The following is a 26665-nucleotide window of genomic DNA, read 5'->3' as shown; positions in this document are numbered from 1 at the left end:
TTCTTCTTGCTATTTCCCTACCTACTTTTACAGATATTGCTCATCACCATTAATCTATGTTGAGGACATTAATGCATTCTATTAAATATTCCATTTTTACTGTATCTTAGACTCTGGAATACATAAAGGCAAATAAATATATGCAGTGTTTCTGTTGACCATACCTTAATGGTTGAGTTGATGACTAACTTATTTTGTTGCATATATGTAGGTGCCTGAAGATAAAGCTTTGCATATTAGAAATCACAAATAAAAATAACTGTCTGGAGACAAAATTTACCTTTCACAATAAAATTTTAAGTAGCTGATAAGCAGCAATACATTTCACAATGATTCTCTACATCATGCAATAGTTATTTGCAATACTGATGTTGGTAATAGTACCTGAATTATCAGTTGATGCTCTACTGTTACTTTGTAGGGCTTCAGTTTGCATTTTTGCGTAGCTCTATGAGTAGATGCTACTGAAATACTAATATGGACTGCTGTGTGGCACAAGTGTTTTCTTTGACTTCATTTCAAGGTTGCTCCTGAGTTGTCTAGTTCAGATAAAACCGATATGGCTTCTACTATTGTTTGAGGAGCAGGCCACTGCATCAACAGTGATCGGAGCCTGCAATGTCAGATACAGCACTAACATTGTACATGGACTACCCTTACATTCAACAGTTGTGACACTGATGTGCCCAGTCCTTTGAGCCAGACATTGGTGACAGAAATGCACTGTTATGTTTCAAGACACTCTTACAAAATTTGTATTAACAGAATCTATCTCAAGACAAAATGAGTGTTGGTTGAGAAAATTATACACAGATGTGAAATACCCTCGGTACTATTGAGCAACAAGGGAAACAACTTATTAAGTGAAACCATGACGAGGATATACAAACTGAAAAAGTACAGCCTACTGTCCATCATCCACCCACCTGGAGGAGCATTTCAGATGCCACCTCCATAAGTTATCCAATCTGTTGACATCCTACTGCCCCTCAGGACACCACTATCCAATCCCTATATTAACCACAAGTGTTCCTCCTCATCAACTCACAGCACCCGAACCCTGCCTAACTGCACAAAAACTCCCTACCAGCCAGCACTCCCCCAAATCATGAGATAAATCATTCCTGTAAGACTGTTGTTATCGTTTCCACCAAAACCTTCAGCCCCTCAGAAGTCTTCGTTCTATCTGAAGTCTCATCTTTAGCCCTACACCCAAAGGCCTATGCTGGACTTGGCAAAGACTTACTCTCCTTCTCCCAGTCCTTGCAATGGAAACACTTCTTTGCCATGAATCCCTCCAACCCAAACCAACCTAATCCCAACACTGAACCCTGCCTCTCCTAGTTCATACCACCATCCAACCATGATCTGACCTACCCTCCAACCTAACCACCAACTGGTCACCTTCCAGGAATTCCTTACCTCTAACTTGGCCTCACCATCCTTCATGAGGCCCCTTCCTCAAAACACCAAACTTATAGCACAAGAAAGGACAGCCACACACAACCTCGAAACAAATTATCCTACCTGCACACTAAGGTTCCACCTTTATTATGAGTCACAGTGATTATCTGGCGAAAAGTATGTGCCTATTATCTGACTACTCCACTTATAAACTCTGCAAAAGTGAGTCCATCTCAGAAGTTCAATATACCTCTGAGTCCCTGCTTAAAGCCTTAGGCCCCTCCCAGAACTTCTCCCCTAAATCGATTTCCATCCTCACCCCTACAACACCCAGCACATCCACTTCCTACATGCTCCCCAAAATCCACAAACCCAACAATCCTGAATGCCCCATTGTGGCTAGCTAGTTATTGTCCCCCACCGAAAGAATTTTGGCTCTCATTGACCAACACCTCCAACCAACTGCCCTTAATCTAGCCTCCCATGTCAAAGATACTTACTTCACTGACTCTCCACAATACCACCCCTTTATCTCTTGCGTCCCTACTCGACACCTCTCTATACACAAACATTCCTCACACCTCATGCCCATGGTCCTACAGCTATTGAACATTGCCTTTGCCAATGCCTAAAATCAAACAAATCATCCAACCTGTAGACAAAGGTTCCACCACTGTTGTAATGAGTCTTAGTGACTACCTGGCAGAAGCCCTCTGCCAATCATCTGACTACTCCACCTATAAACTCTGATAGATTGAACCCATCATACCATTCTAACATAACCTCCAACCCCTGCTTAAAGTCTTAGGCCCTTCCTAGAACCTCTCAGATGAATCAATTTCCCTCCCTGACACCCCGCACACCTACCTTCTATACAATCCCAAAAATCCACAAACCTAACAATCCTGGATGCCCTGTTGTGGCTGGTTATTGTATTCCCCATTGAAAAAATTTCAGCCCTAATTGTCCAACAACTCCAACCAACTGCCAATAACCTAGCCTCTCACATCAAAGATGTCAACCACTCACTTCACTGACTCTCCACCATCCCCATCCCTTTATCTCTTGCATCCCTGTCACAGTTGATGCCACCTCCCTATACACCAACATCCTCCACGCCCATGGTCTTACTGTTATTGCCACACTACCTCTCCCAACAACCTTCATAATACAAACCCACTACCTTGTTTCTCATACATCATATTAACTTTATCCTAACACAACTACCACACCTTTGAAGGGAAAGTATAAAACAATGGGCCTCTGCATGGCACTCTTACGCCAGTCTGATTGTGCGCCATTTAGAGGAGACTTTTCTACTCCCAAAATGCCAAACCTGGTTCAGTTCCATTCATAATAGCTTCATGATCTGCACTAAAGACCAATACATCCTATCCTCATTCCTTCACAAATCCAGCTCCATCCCTCCCAATTCGCTTCACCTGGTTGCCTCCACCTAGTGTGCCACCATCCTGGACATTAGCCTCTTCCTCTCTGATGGTGCAATCCACACTTCTGTCCACATTAATACCATCAACCAGTAACATACCTGCATTTTGACGGCTGTCATTCCTTCCACACCAAAAAACCTCTTCCATACAGCCTGGCCACCCGGGGACGATGTATCTGCAATAACAAGAATTTCCTCGGCCAGTATGCTGAGGATCTCAACCAGGTCTTCACAGACAGGCAATATCCCTCAGACCTCCTCTCACCCTGAATCGTCCCACCACCCCCAAAAACCAGCCATAAAAGAAGGCCTATGTCACCCAGTAATGGGCTTTGATAACCTACCCATCATGCCCTGAAATGAGGGATATCCTGCACAAGATGCTTCCCATACCTTCTAAAGTGGTGTCCCTTTGACTACCCAACCTCCACAGTATCCTAGTCCATCTCTATCCCCCTCCCAATCCAAACTGCTTGCCACAAGGATTGCGCCGTGGAAGACAGAGATACAAGACCTGCCCAAACTACCCACCCTGTAGTCCCTATTCCAGTCCTGTCACAGGCTTATCTTACCCCATCAGAGGCTGGGCCACCTGTTTAAGCAGTCATGTCATATACCAGCTCTGCTGCAATCATGCACAATTTTTTTATATCAGTATGACTACTAACCAGCTGTACACCAAGACGAATGGCCACTGTTACCAAGAGCAACTTAAACCACAATATAATATAACACAATATGCAGCTGAACAGAACTTGCTTAATTTCAATGGCTACTTCGATATCCAAGCCATCTTCACCTGACAGTTTCCACACCCTCTGTCCTATCCCCTCCCCTACTCTTATGATAAATCACTCTCTTTGTGTGCCACCCTTTGCCAATGCACCCACCCATCTTTCCCCATTCCTCTCCCTTTTCTCCCCCTCCCCCTCAACCCTCCCTACCCTATCATTTCCTTACATTGTTAATCTGTAGTTATATGACACAGTTTTTCATCAGAACGTCTGTCGATCTGTCTGTAAAGATCCCTTTTTCTCAGTAGTGAGTAGACGTATCAGGTTGAAATTTATGTCACATACTATGGTCTATAGACATTTAACGGTGAAATCAATGCAGCCAAAAGATACGGCCATTTACACCACACATTTTGATACTTGGAAACTCATTCATTAAAACCTCTTGATGTAGAGTCACAAAATTTGGTGAAAACAAAGGTCTCACAGTAAACATAAAGGAAAAAATTTAAAAAATTGTTAAATTTGCAGGCAGAATCAGCTGCTCACCCTCTATCATTCCATCAAAAATATCCCCCCACCCCAGCCCCTATTAATTTAGTATAGTAATAAATAATATACAGGGTAGAAAGTTCTAAGCTCTTACTGATAAAAAAACCTGATGTATGTAGAGCTGCTTAAGTTTCTATAATTTCAACTTTCACAAAACTTTTTGTCACTTACATGCTAAACACGATACATTTAACACATTAACTGATTTGTAAAATAACCAGAAGCTAGAAACTATTTTATACAGGGGAGTTCAATCTGTAAAGATCAGGTTTTACTGGTTACTTACTACCTACGTTTACATGATGACTCTGCAATTCACAATGAAGTGCCTGGCAGACGAGTCATGGAACCACCTTCGACTCTTTCTCTACTTTTCCACACACTGACAGTGTGTGGTAAAAATGAACACGTATCTTCCTGTGTGACCTCGATTTCTGTTATTTTATTACTATGATCTTTTCTCCATATGTTGTTGGGCAAAAACAAAATGTTTTCACACTATAGGGAGAAAGTTGGTGATTGTAATTTTATGAGAAGATACTGCAGCAATGAAGAATGCCTTTTTTTCAATGTCTGCCACCCAAATTTGCATACCACATCCACGGCAGTCTCTCCCAATTCCTTATAATACAAAACGAGCTGTCCCTCTTTGCACTTTTTCGATGTCCTCCGTCAATCCTATCTGTGCAGCTCCCACATCGCACATCAATACTCCAAGTAGCCTCTTTAATAGACTTTTTGCATTTTCTAAGTGTTTTGCCAATAAATCACAGACTTTGGTCAATAAATCACAGACTTTAGTTTGCTTTCCCCCACAACATTATCTATGTGATCATCCCATTTTAAGTTATTCGTGACTGTAATCCTAAAACATTTAATAAAGAATTCTAGAACAGAAATAAATCTGCAAATGGCCAGCCCATAGGCTTGATACTTATTTCAAATAGGCATATTAGGTTTGTTCAGTTGACATTCCATGTCATAACATTTATCTAATGGAACACACACAACTGTTAAGTATGATGCCCTTTTAAATCAGCAATCTCTAATGTTCTATCATTTGACTATGTATAAATATTTTAATAAGAAAAATAGATTCTGATGTGGGCAAGATATTCTACTTTTCAAGTGGAAATATCCTTACTTCCTCTTTTAGGGGTGTTTTCAAATTTATTCAAGACGAAGACCATTACCAATGTCCACAATGTCCAGTATTGTTTGATTGATAATTAAGACGCTCTGTGTACTCCTCCGTCACCTATTACATGCTCTGTAGTGACCAGTAATCTTTGTGGAAACATCTGTTAGTTTGTACAACTGGTATGCTGATTTACAATCTAATGATATCAAGGGCTATGGTCCCAGAATGAGTTTCAAGGGCTATGGTCATTACAAGAAATAAAAGGCTAACAATATAAAATATTTCTCTGTATGTGGTAAAAATTTCTAGTGTTACAAAAACAACAGTACAAACAATAGAAACAAGACGAAGTACATAAATTGATATGATTGTCAAATGCATTATATGGTAAGTAATATTCTCTGAAAAACCTCTATTCATTTCAACAATACTAATGGTAAAGAAAGCTCCTAATTCCTCACAGGAAGACCAAATATACATTTTTATGCATTATTCTCACATTTCACAGTAAATGTCAAAAGAGGATAAATGTGTGTATTTTCAGTTTTAGAGTATATGAAATAAATTTTCATTTATAATATTTGCAGAAATAAATTGTATAACATACAGTACAATTACAAATGTATGGGATTCTACAGTGATTAGCACCATGTTTTCTCACTGAAAATAATGGCCAGGAAAGTGACTTCAAATTTTATCATTATCAGAATAGTTACACACATGGAATGTTAAACTTGTTTCACAACCTAGTACAATACTGCGTGTTTCTAAATACAGCGTTAACGATAGTTTATGATCTACAACTTGCATAAGGCACTCAAGATCCTCCTAACTCATACACATGCACATTGTCACTGTCGTCACTAGTCACTATTATCATATTTTACTTTGAGTAGAATATCAGAATTCTACTGCTACACACTCCCTTGCTGCTTATTATTAAGGTACATATATTTTTTTTTTTTTACTTTAGTCTACATTTTACGAGCAATTTGAAGGAATGAGACAGTCGCAGATGATGTACTCTGTAAGTAACAAGGCTCTTCCAAATTAACCTTCCTCCCCAAACCTCAAACATACAAGTCAAGAAATATAGACTGACTCCCGTCTATACAAGCACGCGCACACACACACAACTTACGAAATCTGAAACTACACAGAGATTTCACTTGCTTAGTATAAATTATTTTATTGTATGGATAAAAAGTAAGTGTTCTGGCATTCCTTATTATCACAATTTTAAGCTCAGGAAATGAGGACAAAGATGTAGTGGGGAATACGTTGGAAAAAAGATACAAAAACGAAAGAGTTGCAATTTCTAGTTGTGGTCTAGCATTTTTGTTACCAGTTGTTCTCCTGGCTGTAATTAGTAACAAGCAATTAATAATTTTAAAGTACCTCACATTACTGTTAGTAAAATCACTTCTTAATTGATGATGAGTGATGTCTAATGCTCTTTAGAAGAAATGATAATTACAAAACAATGACTAACAGCACGAATGCAATTCTGATGCATTTCACAAAAGTTTGGAATTAGATTTGAGGACGATCTGTACGTTAAAAATTCTATCACTACTGCGAGATGTACCGATGGTCTGACTCTTTAAGTAGCAACACAAATTCTTGACAGTTCACTGTGCATCACGAGATAAATACATATTATTTCCACCAACTGTGCATCACACTTTTAACAAAGTTTACTATGCAACTGGACAGTTTTCATTCAGTATAAGACAAACATTTTACTGTACAAACCTGTACAAAACATGTCACATATGTATTAAAAACATCAGGCACTACCATTTTGGGCTGATCGCTTTAAAAGCCCATTGCTGGTAAGTGTTGTTAGGGTCACAAGGCAGAAGAGTTAAGTGCCCAGTCTGTGGGTGAAGAGCTGCACACTTTTTATGTACTCGATGCAACAGTGTTCGTGTTTCCTGAAACAAATGTAGCTAATTACACATACTTCCATGCCTTGAATGAAATTAAATTTATTCAAAAACAATATTCATGTCAATGGAAAGGCAAAGGAGGAAAAGAAAAGAAAATAGAAGGAGTAAAGGCAACATTTCACAGTACTGCTGAGGCCATGCACGAACAATAGGCACGTAAGCAACACTGCGAGGGGGATAACCCCACTTACAAATGGCTATATTGCCGTGGCCAACCACATTGTACCAGTGTTGTAGAATGAATAAGGTGAGGGAGATTTCAGTGGAGTGAGTGAGGGGAGAAAGGTTGTGATGAGTACATGGAGGAGCTGCACAGGTTTTGTGTGTGTGTGTGTGTGTGTGTGTGTGTGTGTGTGTGTGTGTGTTTTCCGTACAAGTTAACTCTTAAAGGAGGACATTGTCCAAAGATGCACTACCATTTTCAATTTCATTTATATGCCAACTGATGGCTCAAAACAGTATTTTGTATTAAAGAAAATCATAATACTTAAAACAGCAGTGGTTGGCCTACAACATATGAGTAATTTTATTTATCCTTGCTTTATACAATGCCATATATTCTATGAAAAACACAGGCATATAACAGGAAGCTGGATCATGAACATACCACTAGGGTGGGAGGAAAATCAGAAATAGGATGATATCATGGATTCTCATTGCTAGTTTCAGATCAAGGGCATGAATCAAATATAATACAAACTGATTCCAAGACTGGAGTAATTATGGAGGGTAATTGAAGCCCCAACAGATGGAAAGTGTTCCAGCAGCAAAGATTGTGAACTCCAGCCACAAAAGATAAACTGCGCTGCTCAGTTCCCATTATTAAATGGTGTTTGCAATACAATGGCAGGTTTGCTGGGGCAGCCACTGCAGTGAAAGAAAATCTACGGTAAATATGAAAGTTCCTGCTGAAGTGTATTTGTCTGCAGTTTTTTTAAATTTTATTTCAGGGTTTAACAAACCTGCTGCTGAGTATGTAATCTTCTGTACACAGTTTTAGGAAAACTACCTAGTCATGACAAAAATATATGAAAATTCGTCTTGTAGTCGCACGGAATAGCTTAATAATGAACTGGCACTCTCTTCATTATTTTTCATAGTTGGACACACTAATTTATTTGTAGGGGAACCACAGCCAAAATATTCCATGATTTGAATACACAAGACTGTTGCGACTGTTAGAATTCTTTATCAGAGAACACGGCCAGTTTTGCAAATTAAATTTGCATCTCCTGGTGCTTAAGAGTCAAAAGGTGAAAGATTCCATTTAAACTTGGTAAAGCCATTCCCATCATTTATATCCAGGTATTTAAAATTTCTGACTCACGAATGTGCCAGAGTCTATGATAAAATGTATTGAGGGCTAATGCCTCCCCCAACCTCCATTGTAGACAGCCTGGGGAAGAAGCATTTACTGTTGCTGGTGTCTAGTGGTTAGTTGGCGCCAGCAACAGCAACTGGCAAGTTCAGGTAATGATGATACAGATGGATAACGATCAAGCAAAGAGGCCACAAAGGCTCAATAATACTGAGGTCTGGTGGCTGGCAGCCAGAGGAGATTCAATAATTCATCCTCGTGCTCACAAAAACAGTCTGAATGATGCAAGCTGCGTGACTTGCAGAGTAGCCACACGGCTCATGGAATGCAATGACATGGCTGCCCGAGTCATCACCAAACTCCCACTGTGTTTCACTATTGGGAAGTAAAATCGGCCAGAAATTGGAAATACTGTGAAACAAGACTCATCTGACCAAATGACTTTCTGTATTTGGCATAAATCTTCGATATGGTGCCTCTTGAGTCACCAAACACTCGAGCTCCCTTGACTACAGAAGCGTCCACCATATGAACACAGACAATTTTCCCATGTTCAAATTCACTTAGCTCTGACATAATGCACTCCCAACTACACAGGACACAGTTCTGACCACAACTGACACTGCAACATGTTGAGGACACTACACAGGTGCCATTCATTATCAAATAAAACAGCACAACCTGCAGGCTCCCCTAGCACCTGCATTTGTGTTTAAGTGTGCATTTCTCATGGTGCTTCCATATTTTTCTCCAAACCCTGTATCTGCCACATGCACTTTGTAATTAATGTAGTTTTGCTTCAATTATACATATGAAGCACCAGAAAATGAAATAGCTCTCTCTCTCGGCAACTGACATAACTTAAGACAGTAATATTTATTTAACAGATATTATGAAAAGGAAAGTTGCTACTCGCACACGCACGCGCACACACACACACACACACACACACACACACACACACACACACACACACACACACACAAAACTGCAGTCTTGTGATAGTCATTTTGTTGTGCCTATCTGCATTCAGCATCTTCTCTATATGGTGAGTAGCAACTTTCCTTTTCATAATATTGTTACATTCCATCCTGGATTTCCCATTGTTTAATGTCCTATCCAAAGGCCTCACCTTCAGCCCCACTCCCAGATTCAACCAAACTGCCCTTGTCAAAGATTTACTGTCCTACACTCGAAGTCGCTACTGGAAATATCACTTTGCCACGAAGAAAAATAATCCTGATCCCACTCCTAATGATCCAGCTCCCCAAAACACTATCCAAATTCAACCCTGCCTGGAACAGTTCCGTCCTCCATCACAGCGGGACCCACCTCCTCTTCCTCAAAATCACCCTCTCCAAACCTTCCAGGAATTTCTCACTTCCAGCCTTGCCTCTCAATCTTTCTTGAAAAACCTTAATCCTACTCCCAACATCACCACAGCCGAAGCCCAGGCTATCCGCGATCTGAAAGCTGACCGATCCATCATCATTCTTTCGGCTGACAAGGGTTCCTCGACCGTGGTACTTGATCGTCGGGAGTATGTGGCTGAGGGACTGCGTCAGCTTTCAGACAACTCTACATACAAAGTTTGCCAAGGTAATCCCATTCCTGATGTCCAGGTGGAGCTTCAAGGAATCCTCAGAACCTTAGGCCCCCTACAAAACCTTTCACCTGACTCCACCAAACTCCTGACGCCACCGACACCTCGCACTCCTACCTTCTACCTACTTCCTAAAATTCACAAACCCAAACATCCCGGCCGCCCCATTGTAGCTGGTTACCAAGCCCCCACAGAACGTATCTCTGCCTACGTAGATGAACACCTTCAACCCATTACATGCAGTCTCCCATCCTTCATCGAAGACACCAACCACTTTCTCGAACGCCTGGAATCCTTACACAGTCTGTTACCCCCGGAAACCATCCTTGTAACCATTGATGCCACTTCCCTGTACACATATATCCCGCACGTCCAGGGCCTTGCTGCAATGGAGCACTTCCTTTTATGCCGATCACCTGCCACCCTACCTAAAACCTCTTTCCTCGTCACCTTAGCCACCTTCATCCTGACCCACAACTTCTTCACTTTTGAAGGCCAGACATACCAACAATTAAAGGGAACAGCCATGGGTACCAGGATGGCCCCCTCGTATGCCAACCTATTTATGGGTCGCTTAGAGGAAGCCTTCTTGATTACCCAAGCCTGCCAACCCAAAGTTTGGTACAGATTTGTTGATGACATCTTCATGATCTGGACTCACAGTGAAGAACAACTCCAGAATTTCCTCTCCAACCTCAACTCCTTTGGTTCCATCAGATTCACCTGGTCCTACTCCAAATCCCATGCCACTTTCCTTGACGTTGACCTCCATCTGTCCAATGGTCAGCTTCACACATCCGTCAACATCAAACCCACCAACAAGCAACAGTACCTCCATTATGACAGCTGCCACCCATTCCATATCAAACGGTCCCTTCCCTAAAGCCTAGGCCTTCGTGGCAAGCGATTCTGCTCCAGTCCTGAATCCCTGAACCATTACACCAACAACCTGAAAACAGCTTTCGCATCCCGCAACTACCCTCCCGACCTGGTACAGAAGCAAATAACCAGAGCCACTTCCTCATCCCCTCAAACCCAGAACCTCTCACAGAAGAACCCCAAAAGTGCCCCACTTGTGACAGAATAGTTCCCGGGACTGGATCAGACTCTGAATGTGGCTCTCCAGCAGGGATACGACTTCCTAAAATCCGGCCCTGAAATGAGATCCATCCTTCATGAAATCCTCCCCACTCCACCAAGAGGGTCTTTCCGCCGTCCACCTAACCTTCGTAACCTCTTGGTTCATCCCTATGAAATCCCCAAACCACCTTCCCTACCCTCTGGCTCCTACCCTTGTAACCGCCCCCGGTGTAAAACCTGTCCTATGCACCCTCCCATCACCACCTACTCCAGTCCTGTAACCAGGAAGGTGTACACGATCAAAGGCAGAGCCACATGTGAAAGCACCCACATGATTTACCAACTGACCTGCCTACACTGTGACGCTTTCTATGTGGCAATGACCAGCAACAAACTGTCCATTTGCATGAATGGACACAGGCAGACAGTGTTTGTTGGTAATGAGGATCACCCTGTGGCTAAACATGCCTTGGTGCACGGCCAGCACATCTTGGTACAGTGTTACACCGTCTGGGTTATCTGGATACTTCCCACCAACACCAACCTATCCGAACTCCAGAGATGGGAACTTGCCCTTCAATATATCCTCTCTTCTCGTTATCCACCAGGCCTCAATCTCCGCTAATTTCAAGTTACCGCCACTCATACCTCACCTGTCATTCAACATCATCTTTGCCTCTGCACTTCCGCCTCGACTGACATCTCTGCCCGAACTCTTAAATATGTCTGCTTGTGTCTGTATATGTATGTATGTATGGATGGATGGATGGATATATGTGTGTGAGCGCGTGTGTGTGTGTGTGTGCGTGGGCGAGTATATACCTATCCTTTTTTCCCCCTAAGGTAAGTCTGTAAGTCTTTCCACTCCCGGGACTGGAAAGACTACTTACCCTTTCCCTTAAAACCCACATCCTTTCATCTTTCCTTTTCCTTCCCTCTTTCCTGACGAAGCAACCGCCGGTTGCGAAAGCTCGTAATTGTGTTTGTGTGTTATTTTATTGTGCCTGTCTACCGGCGCTTTCCCGCTTGGTAAGTCTTGGAATCTTTGTTTTTAATATATAACTATTTCTTTAAATATAGATGTATAGAAACTGATCCACATGTGTACATAATTGTTATCTTGTCTACGACCTAGCTGTTACTCCTTCAACTGGAAAGGAGGGAGGAGAGAGAATGGCCACTCAATGCTGACACTAGCAACAAAATGCTAAGTGGAATATTATGCACACACTTTAATGCGACAGCAGAAGATTGGCCCTTAAGCATATGCAGATAAGCCATTACCAAATGCATTGTATATTCTTACTTGCTTTCGGTTCTGCACTGCTTATTGTTGTTTTGTTTTCTTATTTTGAAATGAGAGAAGAAACTAATCTCAGTCCTCCTCAGGAACCAGAAGGGTTCAGCAATATCTATGACCATGTGTACTGCTTTTGCAGGAGTATGGAAGAGAGGTTCAGACTGCCAGCCGTGCAAGACAGTGGCAGAAATTGGTCCCCCCCCCCCCCCCCATGCACTGCTCCACTCCCTTAGGTGATCTTGCTTGTTTTGGATCATGGACAAGTGCCACATTATAGGGCACACACACGATTTACATTCCATACCTGGATTATTCATCATTGTATTAAAAAGCCGAGTGAGGTGGCGCAGTGGCTAGCACACTGGACTCGCATTCGGGAGGACGACGTTTCAATCCTGCGTCCGGCCATCTTGATTTAGGTTCCGTGACTTCCCTAAATCGCTCCAGGCAAATGCTGGGATGGTTCCTTTGAAAGGGCACAGGCGACTTCCTTCCCCGTCCTTTCCTAATCCAATGAGACTGATGGCCTCGCTGTCTGTTCTCCTACCCCAAACAACCCAACCCTATTAAAATCTCTGTGCACCAAAGCTGCCAACTGTCAATAGCACAGAATAAATCACATATTTCTACATCTACATTCTGAAAACCACTATGAGGTGCATGGCATAGGGCACATCCCATTGTACCTGTTATTAGGCTTTCTTCCCGTACCATTCATGTATGGTGCGCGGGAAGAATGACTGTTTCGTTGATTGTCTTTGTCTGCAGTAATCAAACAAATATGTGACCATTCTTGTTGCCTTGTGTGTATACTTCAATGTCTACTGTCAGTTCTACTCGGTACAGGTCCCACACAATTGAGCAATATTCTACAACCGGTCGCTGCAAGTGATTTGTAAGCAATCTCCTTTGTAGACTGACTGCACTTCCCCAGTGTTCTACCAATAAACAGAAGTCTACTTCCTGCTTTACTCAAAACTGCGCCTATGTGATCATTCCGTTTCGTATCCATACAAAGTGTGACTCACTGGTAAAGTGCACAATTTGACATTTTTGAACATTAAAGCAAGTTTCCAATCTTTGTACCACTTTGAAATCTTATCAAGATCTGACTAAATATTTATGCAGCCTATTTCAGACAGTGCTTCATTACAGATAACTGCATCATCTGCAAACAGTCAGAGGTTACTATTAATGTTGTGTGCAAGGTCATTAATATACATCTTGAAAACATGAACACCAAGGGTCCAAACATGCTACCCTGGGACACCGCCAAAGTTATTTCTACATCTTAAGATGACTCTCCGCCCTAGCTAACGAGTCCTAGCTAACATGCTGCACCCTCCTTACCAAAAAGTCCTCAATCCAGTCACAAATTTCACTTGGTACCCTTATGATCATATTTTTGACAATAAGAGTAGGTGTCGTACTGAGTCAAATGCTTTTCGGAAATACTGCATTTACCTGACTGCCTTCATCCAAAGGTTCCAGTATTCATACCCAAGAAAAGAGCGAGTTGGATTTCATATGATCAGTGTTTTGGGAATCTATATGCTGGTTGGCACCGAGGAAATCATTGTGTCAAGATACGATTTAAGTGTATATACTCACTCTGTCATACTGCCATGGACCGTCCACAGTGCCTAATCGACAGAAGACAAGTTTAAGGCCTTGTGAATCTGCCTCTATGCAACGTTCTCCCACACCCAGCTGGCCTTTGGTGTTCAGCCTCATTAACTGCAAGAAGAAGAAGAAGACGAAAACAGATAACTTAAAGCTATTTTGCACCAGTTGTACTGGACACACACACACACACACACACACACACACACACACAGTTTCTAGCAAAGTTAATAAGACAGTACATTCCTTTATGATGTCATGACAGGGGCTCATCAGACTGCACAAGATGAATGTCACATTTATGTATGTTCATTTTGTAAGTTGCTAATTGCTTAGCAGCTAGCAATAAGAGAAAATATCCTTTAAATGCTCCAAAGGACGAAAGTAACAGTTCACCACCGATTTCCCAAGATTATTCAGTTCTATCGATATGCCATACCATATACCAAGAATCTTCACTCTGAAAAATAATCCCTTTCATTGCTCCTTGCTCTAACTGCAATGCTGGATACACATGAATACATTCATGTATGGCAACAAAGGCAGACCTATCAGGGGCTATATTTCATTTAATGCAAACTCGAACACAAGAATATCATTCGCCTGAACAGTGGCCTGATACAAGGTGAAGAGCTCGGGTGTAAACACTGAGGAGTGTGCTGGAAGCCGATATCGAAAGACACAGGTGCCAATGACAAAGGCATCCCGACCCCACGGTCAGTCAGAGAGCTATCAGTGTATACAAAGATACTATCGCGAAGTTCCATGCAAAGGTGGTGAAACAGGAGGCGATACACCGAGGCTGGAGTAGTGTCCTTTGGAAGTGAATGAAGGCCAAGGTTAACATGGGCTGTTTCACGAAGCCAAGGCAGTGAAGGGTTCACACCCACTGGGAAAGTTGCAGGTAGTGTAAAGTTAAGCCACCATAGTAAGTGGCGAAAGTGGATTCCAGGAGGTAACAGAAGAGGGACGAGCATCATATTGGTGATCAAAGGAATCACCAAAGAAGGACAGCGGTGGGACTGTGGTAGTTCAGCAGCTTCAGCATACAAATTCTCAATCGGGCTGCTGTAAAAGGCGCCCGTGGCCAAACGGATGCCATGATGGTGGACAGTGTTGAGACAGTGTAGAAGGGATGGGTATGCAGACGCATAAACAAAGCACCCATAGTCTAGTTTTTAATGGACAAGGAACTGGTATGAATGGAGGAGGGTGGTTCAATCGGCACCCCAGGAAGTACCAGTGAGGACATGTATGAGACTGAGGGACCGTATACAGTGGGCTGCCAGGTAAGACACATGGGAGGACCACGAGTGTTTCCTATCGAGCAGGAGCCTCAGAAAAGTCGTAGTTTCAATGAATGGAACGGCAGATGATGGGAGAAACCATTTGCACCGCCAGAAATTCATACAGTTTTGTCAGTGGAAAAGCGAAAGCCATTGTTGATGCCCTAAGAGTAAAGATGATCATGACAGTGCTGAAAACGCTGCTCAGTGAGACAGGTCTGTGGAGAACTGCAATAGATGACAAAATTGTCAACAAAAAGAGAGCCGGAGATGCCTGGTGGGAGACAGGCCATTATAGGGCTAATGGTGATAGCAAAGAGGACGACACTCAGGATAGAACCCCGAGGCACAACATTTTCCTGGATAAAGGTGTCCGACAAGGCAGAACCCACACGCATCCTGAAAACTCGGCCTTGTAAAAATGCCCGAAGAAGACAGGGCAGGCGCCCATGGAAGCCCCATGTCTAAAGAGTATGGAGGATACCAGTTCTCCAGTAGGTGTCGTAGGCCTTCTCCAAATAAAAAAAAACACAGCCACAGTCTGGGATTTCCACAGACAACCATTCATGACATGGGTGGACAAAGTAATGAGATGGTCAACTGCAGAACGCCATAAATTTGTTAGTAAATGGCGAGACTCAAGGCACCACACCAGCCTGACATGAATCATACACTTCTGGAAATTGAAATAAGAACACCGTGAATTCATTGTCCCAGGAAGGGGAAAATTTATTGACACATTCCTGGGGTCAGATACATTACATGATCACACAGACAGAACCACAGGCACATAGACACAGGCAACAGAGCATGCACAATGTCGGCACTAGTACAGTGTATATCCACCTTTCGCAGCAATGCAGGCTGCTATTCTCCCATGGAGGCGATCATAGAGATGCTGGATGTAGTCCTGTGGAACGGCTTGCCATGCCATTTCCACCTGGCGCCTCAGTTGGACCAGCGTTCGTGCTGGACGTGCAGACCGCGTGAGACTACGCTTCATCCAGTCCCAAACATGCTCAATGGGGGACAGATCCGGAGATCTTGCTGGCCAGGGTAGTTGACTTACACCTTCTAGACCACGTTGGGTGGCACGGGATACATGCGGACGTGCATTGTCCTGTTGGAACAGCAAGTTCCCTTTCCGGTCTAGGAATGGTAGAACGATGGGTTCGATGATGGTTTGGATGTACCGTGCACTATTCAGTGTCCCCTCGACGATCACCAGAGGTGTACGGCCAGTGTAGGAGATCGCTCCCCACACCATGATGCCGGGTGTTGGCCCTGTGTGCCTCGGTCGTATGCAGTCCTGATTGTGGCGCTCACCTGCACGGCGCCAAACACGCATACGACCATCATTGGCACCAAGGCAGAAGCGACTCATCGCTGAAGATGACACGTCTCCATTCGTCCCTCCATTCACGCCTGTCGCGACACCACTGGAGGCGGGCTGCACGATGTTGGGGCGTGAGCGGAAGACGGCCTAACGGTGTGCGGGACCGTAGCCCAGCTTCATGGAGACGGTTGCGAATGGTCCTCGCCGATACCCCAGGAGCAACAGTGTCCCTAATTTGCTGGAAAGTGGCGGTGCGGTCCCCTACGGCACTGCGTAGGATCCTACGGTCTTGGCGTGCATCCGTGCGTCGGCTGCGGTCCGGTCCCAGGTCGACGGGCACGTGCACCTTCCGCCAACCACTGGCGACAACATCGATGTACTGTGGAGACCTCACGCCCCACGTGTTGAGCAATTCGGCGGTACGTCCACCCGGCCTCCCGCATGCCCACTATATGCCCTCGCTCAAAGTCCGTCAACTGCACATACGGTTCACGTCCACACTGTCGCGGCATGCTACCAGTGTTAAAGACTGCGATGGAGCTCCATATGCCACTGCAAACTGGCTGACACTGACGGCGGTGGTGCACAAATGCTGCGCAGCTAGCGCCACTCGACGGCCAACACCGCGGTTCCTGGTGTGTCCGCTGTGCCGTGCGTGTGATAATTGCTTGTACAGCCCTCTCGCAGTGTCCGGAGCAAGTATGGTGGGTCTGACACACCGGTGTCAGTGTGTTCTTTTTTCCATTTCCAGAAGTGTATGTTCCATCACCTCACAAACGCAGCTGTTAAGAGAGATGGGCCAGCAGCTAGAAGGAAGGTTTTTGTCCCTACCGGGCTTAGGTATGTGTATGACGGTAGCTTCATGCCAGTATCCAGGAAATGTGCCCTCCGCCCAGATGCAGTTGTACGTGTTAAGCAGAAAGGGCTTGCCCGCAAGAAAAAGGTGTTGCAACATCTGAATGTGGATGGCATCTGGTCCTGGGGCAGAGGATTGGGATGAACTGAGAGCATGATCTAGCTCCCTCATAGTAAAGGTGGCATTGTAACACTCACAATGCAAAGAATAGAAGGACATTGCCCGAGCCTCCTCCACTCATTTCCGATGGAGGAAGGCAGGGTGATACTGGGAAGAGCTCAAAACTTCTGCAAAATGGTGGCATAAGGTACTGGAGACAGCAAGAGGATCCAAGATGACGTCGTCATTGACTGTCAGGCCAGAAACTGGGGAATGGATCTTGGTGCCAGAGAGCCGTCGGAGATTGGCCCACACAACAGAGAAAGGTGTGGAACTGTTAAAAGAACTAGTGAATGAAAGCCAGCTAGCTCTTTTGCTATCCCGAAGAACACGATGACACTTTGCACACATCTCTTTAGAACGAATGCAGTTTGCCAGCGTAGGGTTGCCGTTAAAAACGTGGACAGCTCGTCGACATGCGCGAATTGCATCGTAGCATGCCTCACTCCACCAAGAAACTGGGACACGGCGTGGTAAAGAGGAAGTGCAAGGAATGGAACGTTCTACAGCAGTAAGGATAACATTGATGAGATAGTCCACATGGTCATCCAAACTGGGGAAATCTTTTTCTTCAAAGGTCACCAGGGAGGAATAAAGCTGCCCGTCAGCCTTAGTAAGCTGCCATTTGGGCATGCACACAGGTGGGGTAGGAGTCTACAAACGGACAGCACACAGGGAATGGTCGCTCAAGTAGGTGTCAGAACAGACCACTCAAAGACAATGGGCAAGCTGGGCAGTGCAAAAGCATAGGTCCAAATGGGAACAGGTGTGTGAGGAGTCAGAAAAGAAAGTGGGTGCTCCAGTGTTAAGGCAGAAGAGGCAAGTTGATTAAGGAGGTCAGCCAAGAGGGCACCTGACAGATCCTGGGAGAACCCAAAAGGGGATTATGCGCATTTAAGTCACCGAGTAGCAAAAGTGTGGGAGGTAGCTGCGCAATAAGCTGAAGGAAGTCTGCCTTTGTGACATTGAATGATGGAGGTACATAAATGGTACAAAGGGAAAAAGGCAGGCGGAGAAGGAAAAGGCAAACAGCAACAGCTTGAAGACGGGTAGTCAGGGAAATGGGTTGCCTACGAAGGTCATTCCGTATGAGCAACAGACGCCCGCACGAGATGGAATGCCGACCTCAGGGGGAAGATCAAAACCAATCAGTAAGTAATTTGGAAGCTCAAAGCGGACTTGAGGGCACAATTTTGTTTCCTGAAGGCAGAGTACAAGGGGATGTTGCAATGCTAAAAGCAGCTGTAAACCTCTTTGTGGAACCGAAGGCTGCGAACGTTCCATCACAGGACAGTCACGAGGAGGAAGAGATGTAGGGGATGTCAACTCGGCGGCCGCTGAGTGACAGCCGGTGTGGAGTCGCTACCACAGGGCACAGAGGCAGGAGGATTCTGCTCCATGGGGTCCACAGAAGCATCGGCTTGCTTGTGCAATCGGTCCGTGGAGTCCAATGCTGAAAAACGGTTGGTAACAAGAACAGAACTATACGTGCCAGATGGAAGAACACAGGGTTCAGGAGCTACTAGGTAAGGCACCTTTTCCTTTACCCAAATCTCTTGGACAGCCCACTCATCTAGGTACACAGGACAATCCCGAGAGGAGGTGGTGTGATCGCCATTGTAGTTGATACAGTGAGGAGAAGGAGGCGGACAATTGCTCTCGTGTGCATCCCTGTCACAGGTCACACATTTGGCTGGGTATCGACAAGACGTTCTAGTGTGATTGAACTAATGACACTAGTAGCAGCACATCAGGTTCAGAATGAACAGCCAGACTGTGATGATTTCGTAGCCTGCTTTAATCTTGAACGGCAGCACCACTCTGAAAGGAGTGCGGGTGAGAACTAAGGAAGAATCTACCTTTTGAATACACAATGGACGGCATTGACACCCATACCGGAGATGTAAGATTGTATTTCGGCTTCAAGATAGACCGTAGAACAGCCCGGTGTAAATTTCTTCACGGGAAGAATTCAAAGTGCGATGGGCCTCGACACGAACAGGGTAGCTGTGGAGAAGCGAGGCAGCGTGTGGGAATCAGAAGCTGTCCCTCAAAGCAAAGTGCCATTCCGTACAAGAGATCAGGATTTCACAGGACCAGCAATTGCATCAACACCTTTCTGAATTATAAACAGTTTGACTATGGCTAAGGACTGACCGTCTTCAGTACGTGAGACCACAAGCAACTGTGGTGCAGCAGGAAGGGTAGATGTCGAATGGGGAGGCGATTGACTCATCGCGAGAAAATCCCCCACGATTGCCAGCGTCTCCGATGGCGCACTCCTTCCAACTGGGGGCTCCCTTCACAATGGGGCGCACCCACCTTAGGTGATTGTTCACACCCCAGGTCGCACCTCCCAAACATCTGACAGAGGGACCAATCAGCAATTTGGGAAGGTTGCAGCTCAGCCAATCAGTCCTTCCAGTGCCTGGCCTGTACCAGGGGGTACGTGGGAACCCTACCTGTCAACCCGGGGCTGGGTATTATGCGTTACCCAGTCACCTGTTATGCGTGAGATACACGGGCCGGTCTTCACGAGCGCACAGGGAGGAAGAAGAAAAAAAAAGAAGATCCTCAAACGCCAAAGCAGAGGAACGAGAGGAGAAGGGAAACAAAGAAAGTAAAAGGGAACCAAAAACAAAAGTGATACTGTCTGTACGACAGCAACAGAATGCAGAACATTCCCAAGAATTTCCCAGAAAAGTTCCCCAAGGGAGGAGAAAAAGAATAGCAAGAGGATAGACAAGCAGCACCGAAGAGGAAAATGCTGCGGTCTGGGGCCCCATGGTTGCCAAGCACGAAACCGCTAAAGAGTGGCGAGCCCCCTGGGGGGCGCCCATGAATGAAAGCAGTCTTGGAAGAAAGTGTTACTCTATTAACTATGCAGTTAAAAACAGTATCAGGTTGTGTTATTTTGAGTTGTGAACACCTTATCACAATTATAACTCTGTAAAATAGGAACCGTTTCAGATGAGTGTAGAGAGCTTCCATCAATTTTTAACACCTACTATTGGAATATGACGTAATTAATCACTTGGCTACAGTTTAAATACTGTACATGAAATCTAGAGACTGCTCCATTTTACTTTAATATAATACTGTTACAACTGTAGGTGCTGTCCACACAAAGTCAGTGGTAGCTGATAATATGGTCTGCAATGCACTGATTGGGTACCATTTTGATACTATTTATCCTCTTAGTGTATGAGCTGCTGCACTACTAGCACCTCGACCTAACTAAGATGCTAAGTTAGTTATCAGGGAAAAAACATTAGATTTTTAGAAGCTCGGGTTACATTAGTGCCCCATAAAAAGCAATGCTGTAATTTTGTTGCTATTTATACTCCAACTTAACTTGGTGCATATTAACCTAAAAGAATGTATGACGATCGTTACTGAACCAGTCAGCAAATTACCTGATTTGTCCCGTAGCCATGACAAGGTGATACACCCATAAGACTAGGTGGTCCATGTCCCATGGTGTCCAGACACTGTTGCGTTGCCACATTGCGCATCTGGAAAATTTAGTAACAGAGATCATGATTAGTTTAAATTCATAAAGAGACAGCTAGGTTGATCACTACTTATCTTTATGAGACAAAACTAACTCTCTCTCTACACACACACACACACACACACACACACACACACACACACACACACAGAAAGCAGGCTAAGAGGATGGCTTCATAAACAATCAATAGATCACAATCAGTTGGCAATGAGAAAGCATTCCTGACTCAACAGGCTTGCAAAAAATGGTGTTTGATGATGAACACACAGTTTTCAATAGGAGGAGTAACTTTGCATAAATGAAATAAAGTGACAATTTCTGATACATCCTATCATACAAGTTCCCTTCTGCAGCTGAGCATTCTGCATGTCTGGCTGCCACAGACAGAACCTGTAAGGCAATAACTAAATCCATTATTCACACTTATTTGCCTTGTAGTTGAAGTAATGAGTACGCTATAATGTTGTAAGGGTGCACCCGCATACATGTATCAACTTGCAGGGCTTCCAGATTCTTCTGTTTAAGTTATGCATGTATGTTTCATGCTATATTCACAAGTCGGACTCAGAAGAATTTGAAATAACAGCCTGAAAAACTGAAGTACTTAGTTTTTCGTTACGAAATGAGTCTTTAATGTTTTGAATCTTATGATTTTCATCTAGTGTGTGTAAAATGCCACAAAAATGATTTCTGAGCTTAAAATGTGTCGAAAGAATGGTGTTGACAAAAGCAATGTGATGTGAACTGGATGGTTTATTAATACATAAAACTGCCAATGTGAAATCTCTTCTAGGTGCATGCTAAAATGAGGCTTCGCAGGAGAGTTATTGCAAAAACTACAATATTGATGACTGTATGTACACTGTCAACCCAAAAAAAATTTTACACTGGATTAATAAACAAAATGAAGAAAAGAGAATTGTTTTAACACTTCAGATGTTCTACATAGCCTCTCCCCAATTGAGTACAATGCACAACATGGGTGAAACTGTCAGGAAAGTCCTTGCACCACAACAGAAAGGTTTCACACATTTTGGCAATGTAGTTTAAGGTTCGTTTCAATCTATTGAAACAGCACAAGGCAAATAAAATACAGGAAAAGAAAAATGTAAAATTTGTAACTTTCTGTATGTAATGTATATCTTATTTATTTGTGCAGATAGTCTAGTACTTTGTACAGCATGTTCGGGTAAAGATCATCTGTCAGCCCCGAGAGAACTGCAGAGTGCTGGGGCCACAGACCACCATGCACCAGCTGACCGCTAGAAGAACAACCTACAGCTATATGTCGTTCTTTGACAAATCTTAAGGAATAATGGCGGAGCCATACTTTTATCAACAAAATGGTTCAGTTATGGTTTTATGCCCAAGGAAAGACAGTTACTATCAAGGAGCAGTGAGAAACACTTAAGAGGAACTAAGTTTGTGTGTAGATGGTTGGAAGGACCAGATATATAGTTGCAGTTTTTTTGCTAACTTGACCTGATGTGGTTAGCTATCGATATTAATTAATCAGACAGTTGTATCAATTTATGGTGCAGGTGGGAAGTGTCCACAATTTTAGAAGTATGACAAAGTGTGTGTATTTTGGTGAAAGATTGCAGCAATGGGTATAGGGCTGGACATTAAAGACTGGAAATAATTTAAGTTTTCTGCACTCCTCAATTTAAATTAGATATACTGATGTGTGTATTCTGCAATTAGCTGAGTGGGGGTTTAAGTTCTGTTCTTTTAACGTGGTTACGAGTTTTCTGAAGATTGTGAACCGTGAATCTAAGTAGTATTGTTTGATTTCAGCGATTAGACTGAAACTATCCGAGTTGATGTACAAGTTACGGTGTATTTGTACCACACCTATAAGTGTGGTGCTATGATTAATTGTAAGGACTTCAAGATGATTATCTGAACACCCAGACTGGTATTATTTTTAATGAAGTTTACTTCTTTCACAGTTGTGATAGTAACCATATTTAAGTAAAATTCCACTGCATTATTCCTGTAGTCAACAGTGACGAGTGACATTTTTGATTGATATTTTGTTAGTGGGATCGCTGATCACTAACACTTGCAGTGGCTCAGAATTTTGCAATTTGTGTTTCAAACTGAGTTAAAAAGTAGTGGCAGCACCTAGGACTTTTTTTCCTATTGCTTCATTTCATTTTGTTTGGGAATTCAATTTTGTTTCTCACTTGATTATTCGTGAGCATTTGTCTCTCTACGCAGATAGTGCAGGGAAGGAAAGAAACTTATTTTGTTTAAAAGCCAAAACCTGCTCCCTGCATTCTCATTTAGCCTTAAGTTACTAAATAATTACTATTTGAGAGGAATCATTCTTTATGACAGAAACAAGTGAGATCTTAAACTGTGGAATAATAACAAGTAGAAGAGAGCTGTCAAAGTCAGAGATTCTTAAATTACAAATGAACACAAGATTGATAATCCACAGTATTTACGAGTTAAATAATTTTTACTTCAAGATCATTTTAATTAGGGCTACAGTTTGTGTTTGAAAGGAGGTAAGAGAGTTATCTATTTTAAAGTACAGAAATTACGAAGGACTGGTTTATTTTTGTTCTAAAGTTGAAAGTTTACAAACATAGTTTTGTAACAAAGACACTGTTTACATTATCGAAGGGTGTTGCTGAAGTAAGAAAATAGACTTCTGCCTGTATCTGACAAAATTTGTACTGTATCTGTCAATATTCGTAAATCTGCAGTTCCCCAGAACCTGAATTTCTGTGTAGTGAAAATTCCCACTGCTTTCCTTCACATTATAAATCATTGTTCTTAAGACTATTTAGGTTTCTTTTTCCCCCTTCAATTTCTTCTCTTATTGGGGCTAGGATGTGTCTGCTAACAGGGCTAGTTACATGAAATTATAGGCGGCAATTTTGGCACAATGCATCCTTCTTTGGGACATTTGTTCATCTTAACTGTCACATTGGTTAGACTGTCGGCTATTTCATTGAAGCTGGGGTTTAAAAATGGTTGCCAGACACCAAACTGGGTGAATTATATCGAGGAGATCGGGGAGAGGGGAGAGAGGCAGAAGGGGGGGAGAGAGGCAGAAGGGGGGGAGAGAGGCAGAAGGGGGGGAGAGAGACGCAGAAGGGGGGATAGAGAGGCAGAAGGGGGGGAGAGAGAGGCAGAAGGGGGGGAGAGAGAGGCAGAAGGTGGGGGAGAGAGGCAGAAGGGGGGAGAGAGGCAGAAGGGGGGGAGAGAGGCAGAAGGGGGGGGAGAGAGGCAGAAGGGGGGGAGAGAATGAAAGGGGGGGAGAGAATGAAAGGGGGGAGAGAATGAAAGGGGGGAGAGAGGGAAAGGGGGGAGAGAGGGAAAGGGGGGAGAGAGGGAAAGGGGGGAGGGGGGGAGAGGGGGGAGAGGGGGGAAAGGGGGGAGAGGGGGGAAAGGGGGGAGAGGGGGAGAGGGGGGAAAGGGGGGAGAGAGGGAGAGTGTGGGAGAGAGGGAGAGTGTGGGAGGGGGGGGGGCGAGATGTGCGAGAGGGGGGGGCGAGATGTGCGAGAGGGGGGGGGGGCGAGATGTGCTAGAGGGGGGGGCGAGATGTGCTAGCGGGGGGGGGGCGAGTGTGAGAGAGGGGGGGGGCGAGTGTGAGAGAGGGGGGGCGAGTGTGAGAGGGGGGGGGCGAGTGTGAGAGAGGGGGGGGGGCGAGATGTGCGAGACGGGGGGGGCGAGATGTGCGAGAGGGGGGGGGCGAGATGTGCGAGAGAGGGGGGGGCGAGATGTGCGAGAGAGGGGGGGGCGAGATGTGCGAGAGAGGGGGGGGCGAGATGCGCGTGAGGGGGGGGAAATGTGCGAGGGGGGGGGCGAGATGTGCGAGAGGGGTGGCGGGATGTGCGAGAGGGGTGGCGGGATGTGGGAGAGGGGGGGGCGAGATGTGGGAGAGGGGGGGCGAGATGTGGGAGAGGGGGGGCGAGATGTGGGAGAGGGGGGGCGAGATGTGGGAGAGGGGGGGGGGCGAGATGTGGGAGAGGGGGGGGCGAGATGTGGGAGAGGGGGGGCGAGATGTGGGAGAGGGGGGGCAAGATGTGGGAGAGGGGGGCGAGATGTGGGAGAGGGGGGGCGAGATGTGGGAGAGGGGGGGCGAGATGTGGGAGAGGGGGGGCAAGATGTGGGAGAGGGGGGGCAAGATGTGGGAGAGGGGGGGCGAGATGTGGGAGAGGGGAGGCGAGATGTGGGAGAGGGGGGGCGAGATGTGGGAGAGGGGGGGCGAGATGTGGGAGAGGGGGGGGCGAGATGTGGGAGAGGGGGGGCGAGATGTTGGAGAGGGGGGGGCGAGATGTGGGAGAGGGGGGGGGCGAGATGTGGGAGAGGGGGGGCGAGATGTGGGAGAGGGGGGGCGAGATGTGGGAGAGGGAGGGGCGAGATGTGGGAGAGGGAGGGGCGAGATGTGGGAGAGGGGGGGCGAGATGTGGGAGAGGGGGGGCGAGATGTGGGAGAGGGGGGGCGAGATGTGGGAGAGGGGGGGCGAGATGTGGGAGAGGGTGGGGGGGCGAGATGTGGGAGAGGGTGGGGGGCGAGATGTGGGAGAGGGTGGGGGGCGAGATGTGGGAGAGGGTGGGGGGCGAGATGTGGGAGAGGGTGGGGGGCGAGATGTGGGAGAGGGTGGGGGGCGAGATGTGGGAGAGGGTGGGGGGCGAGATGTGGGAGAGGGTGGGGGGCGAGATGTGGGAGAGGGTGGGGGGCGAGATGTGGGAGAGGGTGGGGGGGGCGAGATGTGGGAGAGGGTGTGGGGGGCGAGATGTGGGAGAGGGTGGGGGGGGGCGAGATGTGGGAGAGTGTGGGGGGGGCGAGATGTGGGAGAGGGTGGGGGGGGGGCGAGATGTGGGAGAGGGTGGGGGGGGCGAGATGTGGGAGAGGGTGGGGGGGGGCGAGATGAGGGAGAGGGTGGGGGGGCGAGATGTGGGCGAGGGGGGGGCCGAGATGTGGGCGAGGGGGGGGCCGAGATGAGGGAGAGGGTGGGGGGGCGAGATGTGGGCGAGGGGGGGGCCGAGATGTGGGCGAGGGGGGGCCGAGATGTGGGCGAGGGGGGGGCCGAGATGTGGGCGAGGGGGGGCCGAGATGTGGGCGAGGGGGGGCCGAGATGTGGGCGAGGGGGGGCCGAGATGTGGGCGAGGGGGGGCCGAGATGTGGGCGAGGGGGGGCCGAGATGTGGGCGAGGGGGGGCCGAGATGTGGGCGAGGGGGGGCCCAAATGTGGGCGAGGGGGGCCGAGATGTGGGAGAGTGGTGGGGAGGGGGGAGAGGGGAGAGGGGGAGGGAGGGGGGAGCTGGAGAGGGGGGAGGGGGCGAGGGGGAGGGAGAGGGGTAGAGGGAGAGGGGTAGAGGGGGAGGGAGAGGGGGA

At 45.7% G+C, this 26665-nt stretch overlaps 1 protein-coding gene across 3 annotated transcripts in view; it reads right to left on the bottom strand.

The window, feature by feature from the left end:
* Nucleotides 1-5553: 5553 nt before the first annotated feature.
* The window catches only part of LOC126279071 (N-acetylgalactosaminyltransferase 7), a 78420-nt gene continuing 57308 nt past the window's right edge, over nucleotides 5554-26665 (bottom strand). For all 3 annotated transcript variants that reach the window (XM_049979528.1, XM_049979527.1, XM_049979526.1), the window contains exons 10-12: nucleotides 21211-21309; nucleotides 14146-14271; nucleotides 5554-7218 (exon numbers count right to left, since the gene is read on the bottom strand). In XM_049979528.1, the coding sequence (XP_049835485.1) occupies nucleotides 7078-7218; nucleotides 14146-14271; nucleotides 21211-21309 (366 nt within the window). In that variant the 3' untranslated portion in view covers nucleotides 5554-7077. The remainder of the gene's footprint in view (nucleotides 7219-14145; nucleotides 14272-21210; nucleotides 21310-26665) is intronic.

This window comes from Schistocerca gregaria, chromosome 6, assembly GCF_023897955.1.
Source record: "Schistocerca gregaria isolate iqSchGreg1 chromosome 6, iqSchGreg1.2, whole genome shotgun sequence".
Lineage (NCBI taxonomy): Eukaryota > Metazoa > Arthropoda > Insecta > Orthoptera > Acrididae > Schistocerca > Schistocerca gregaria.
Note: the sequence above shows the minus strand (reverse complement) of the source record. Positions and strands in the feature narration are given on the sequence as shown.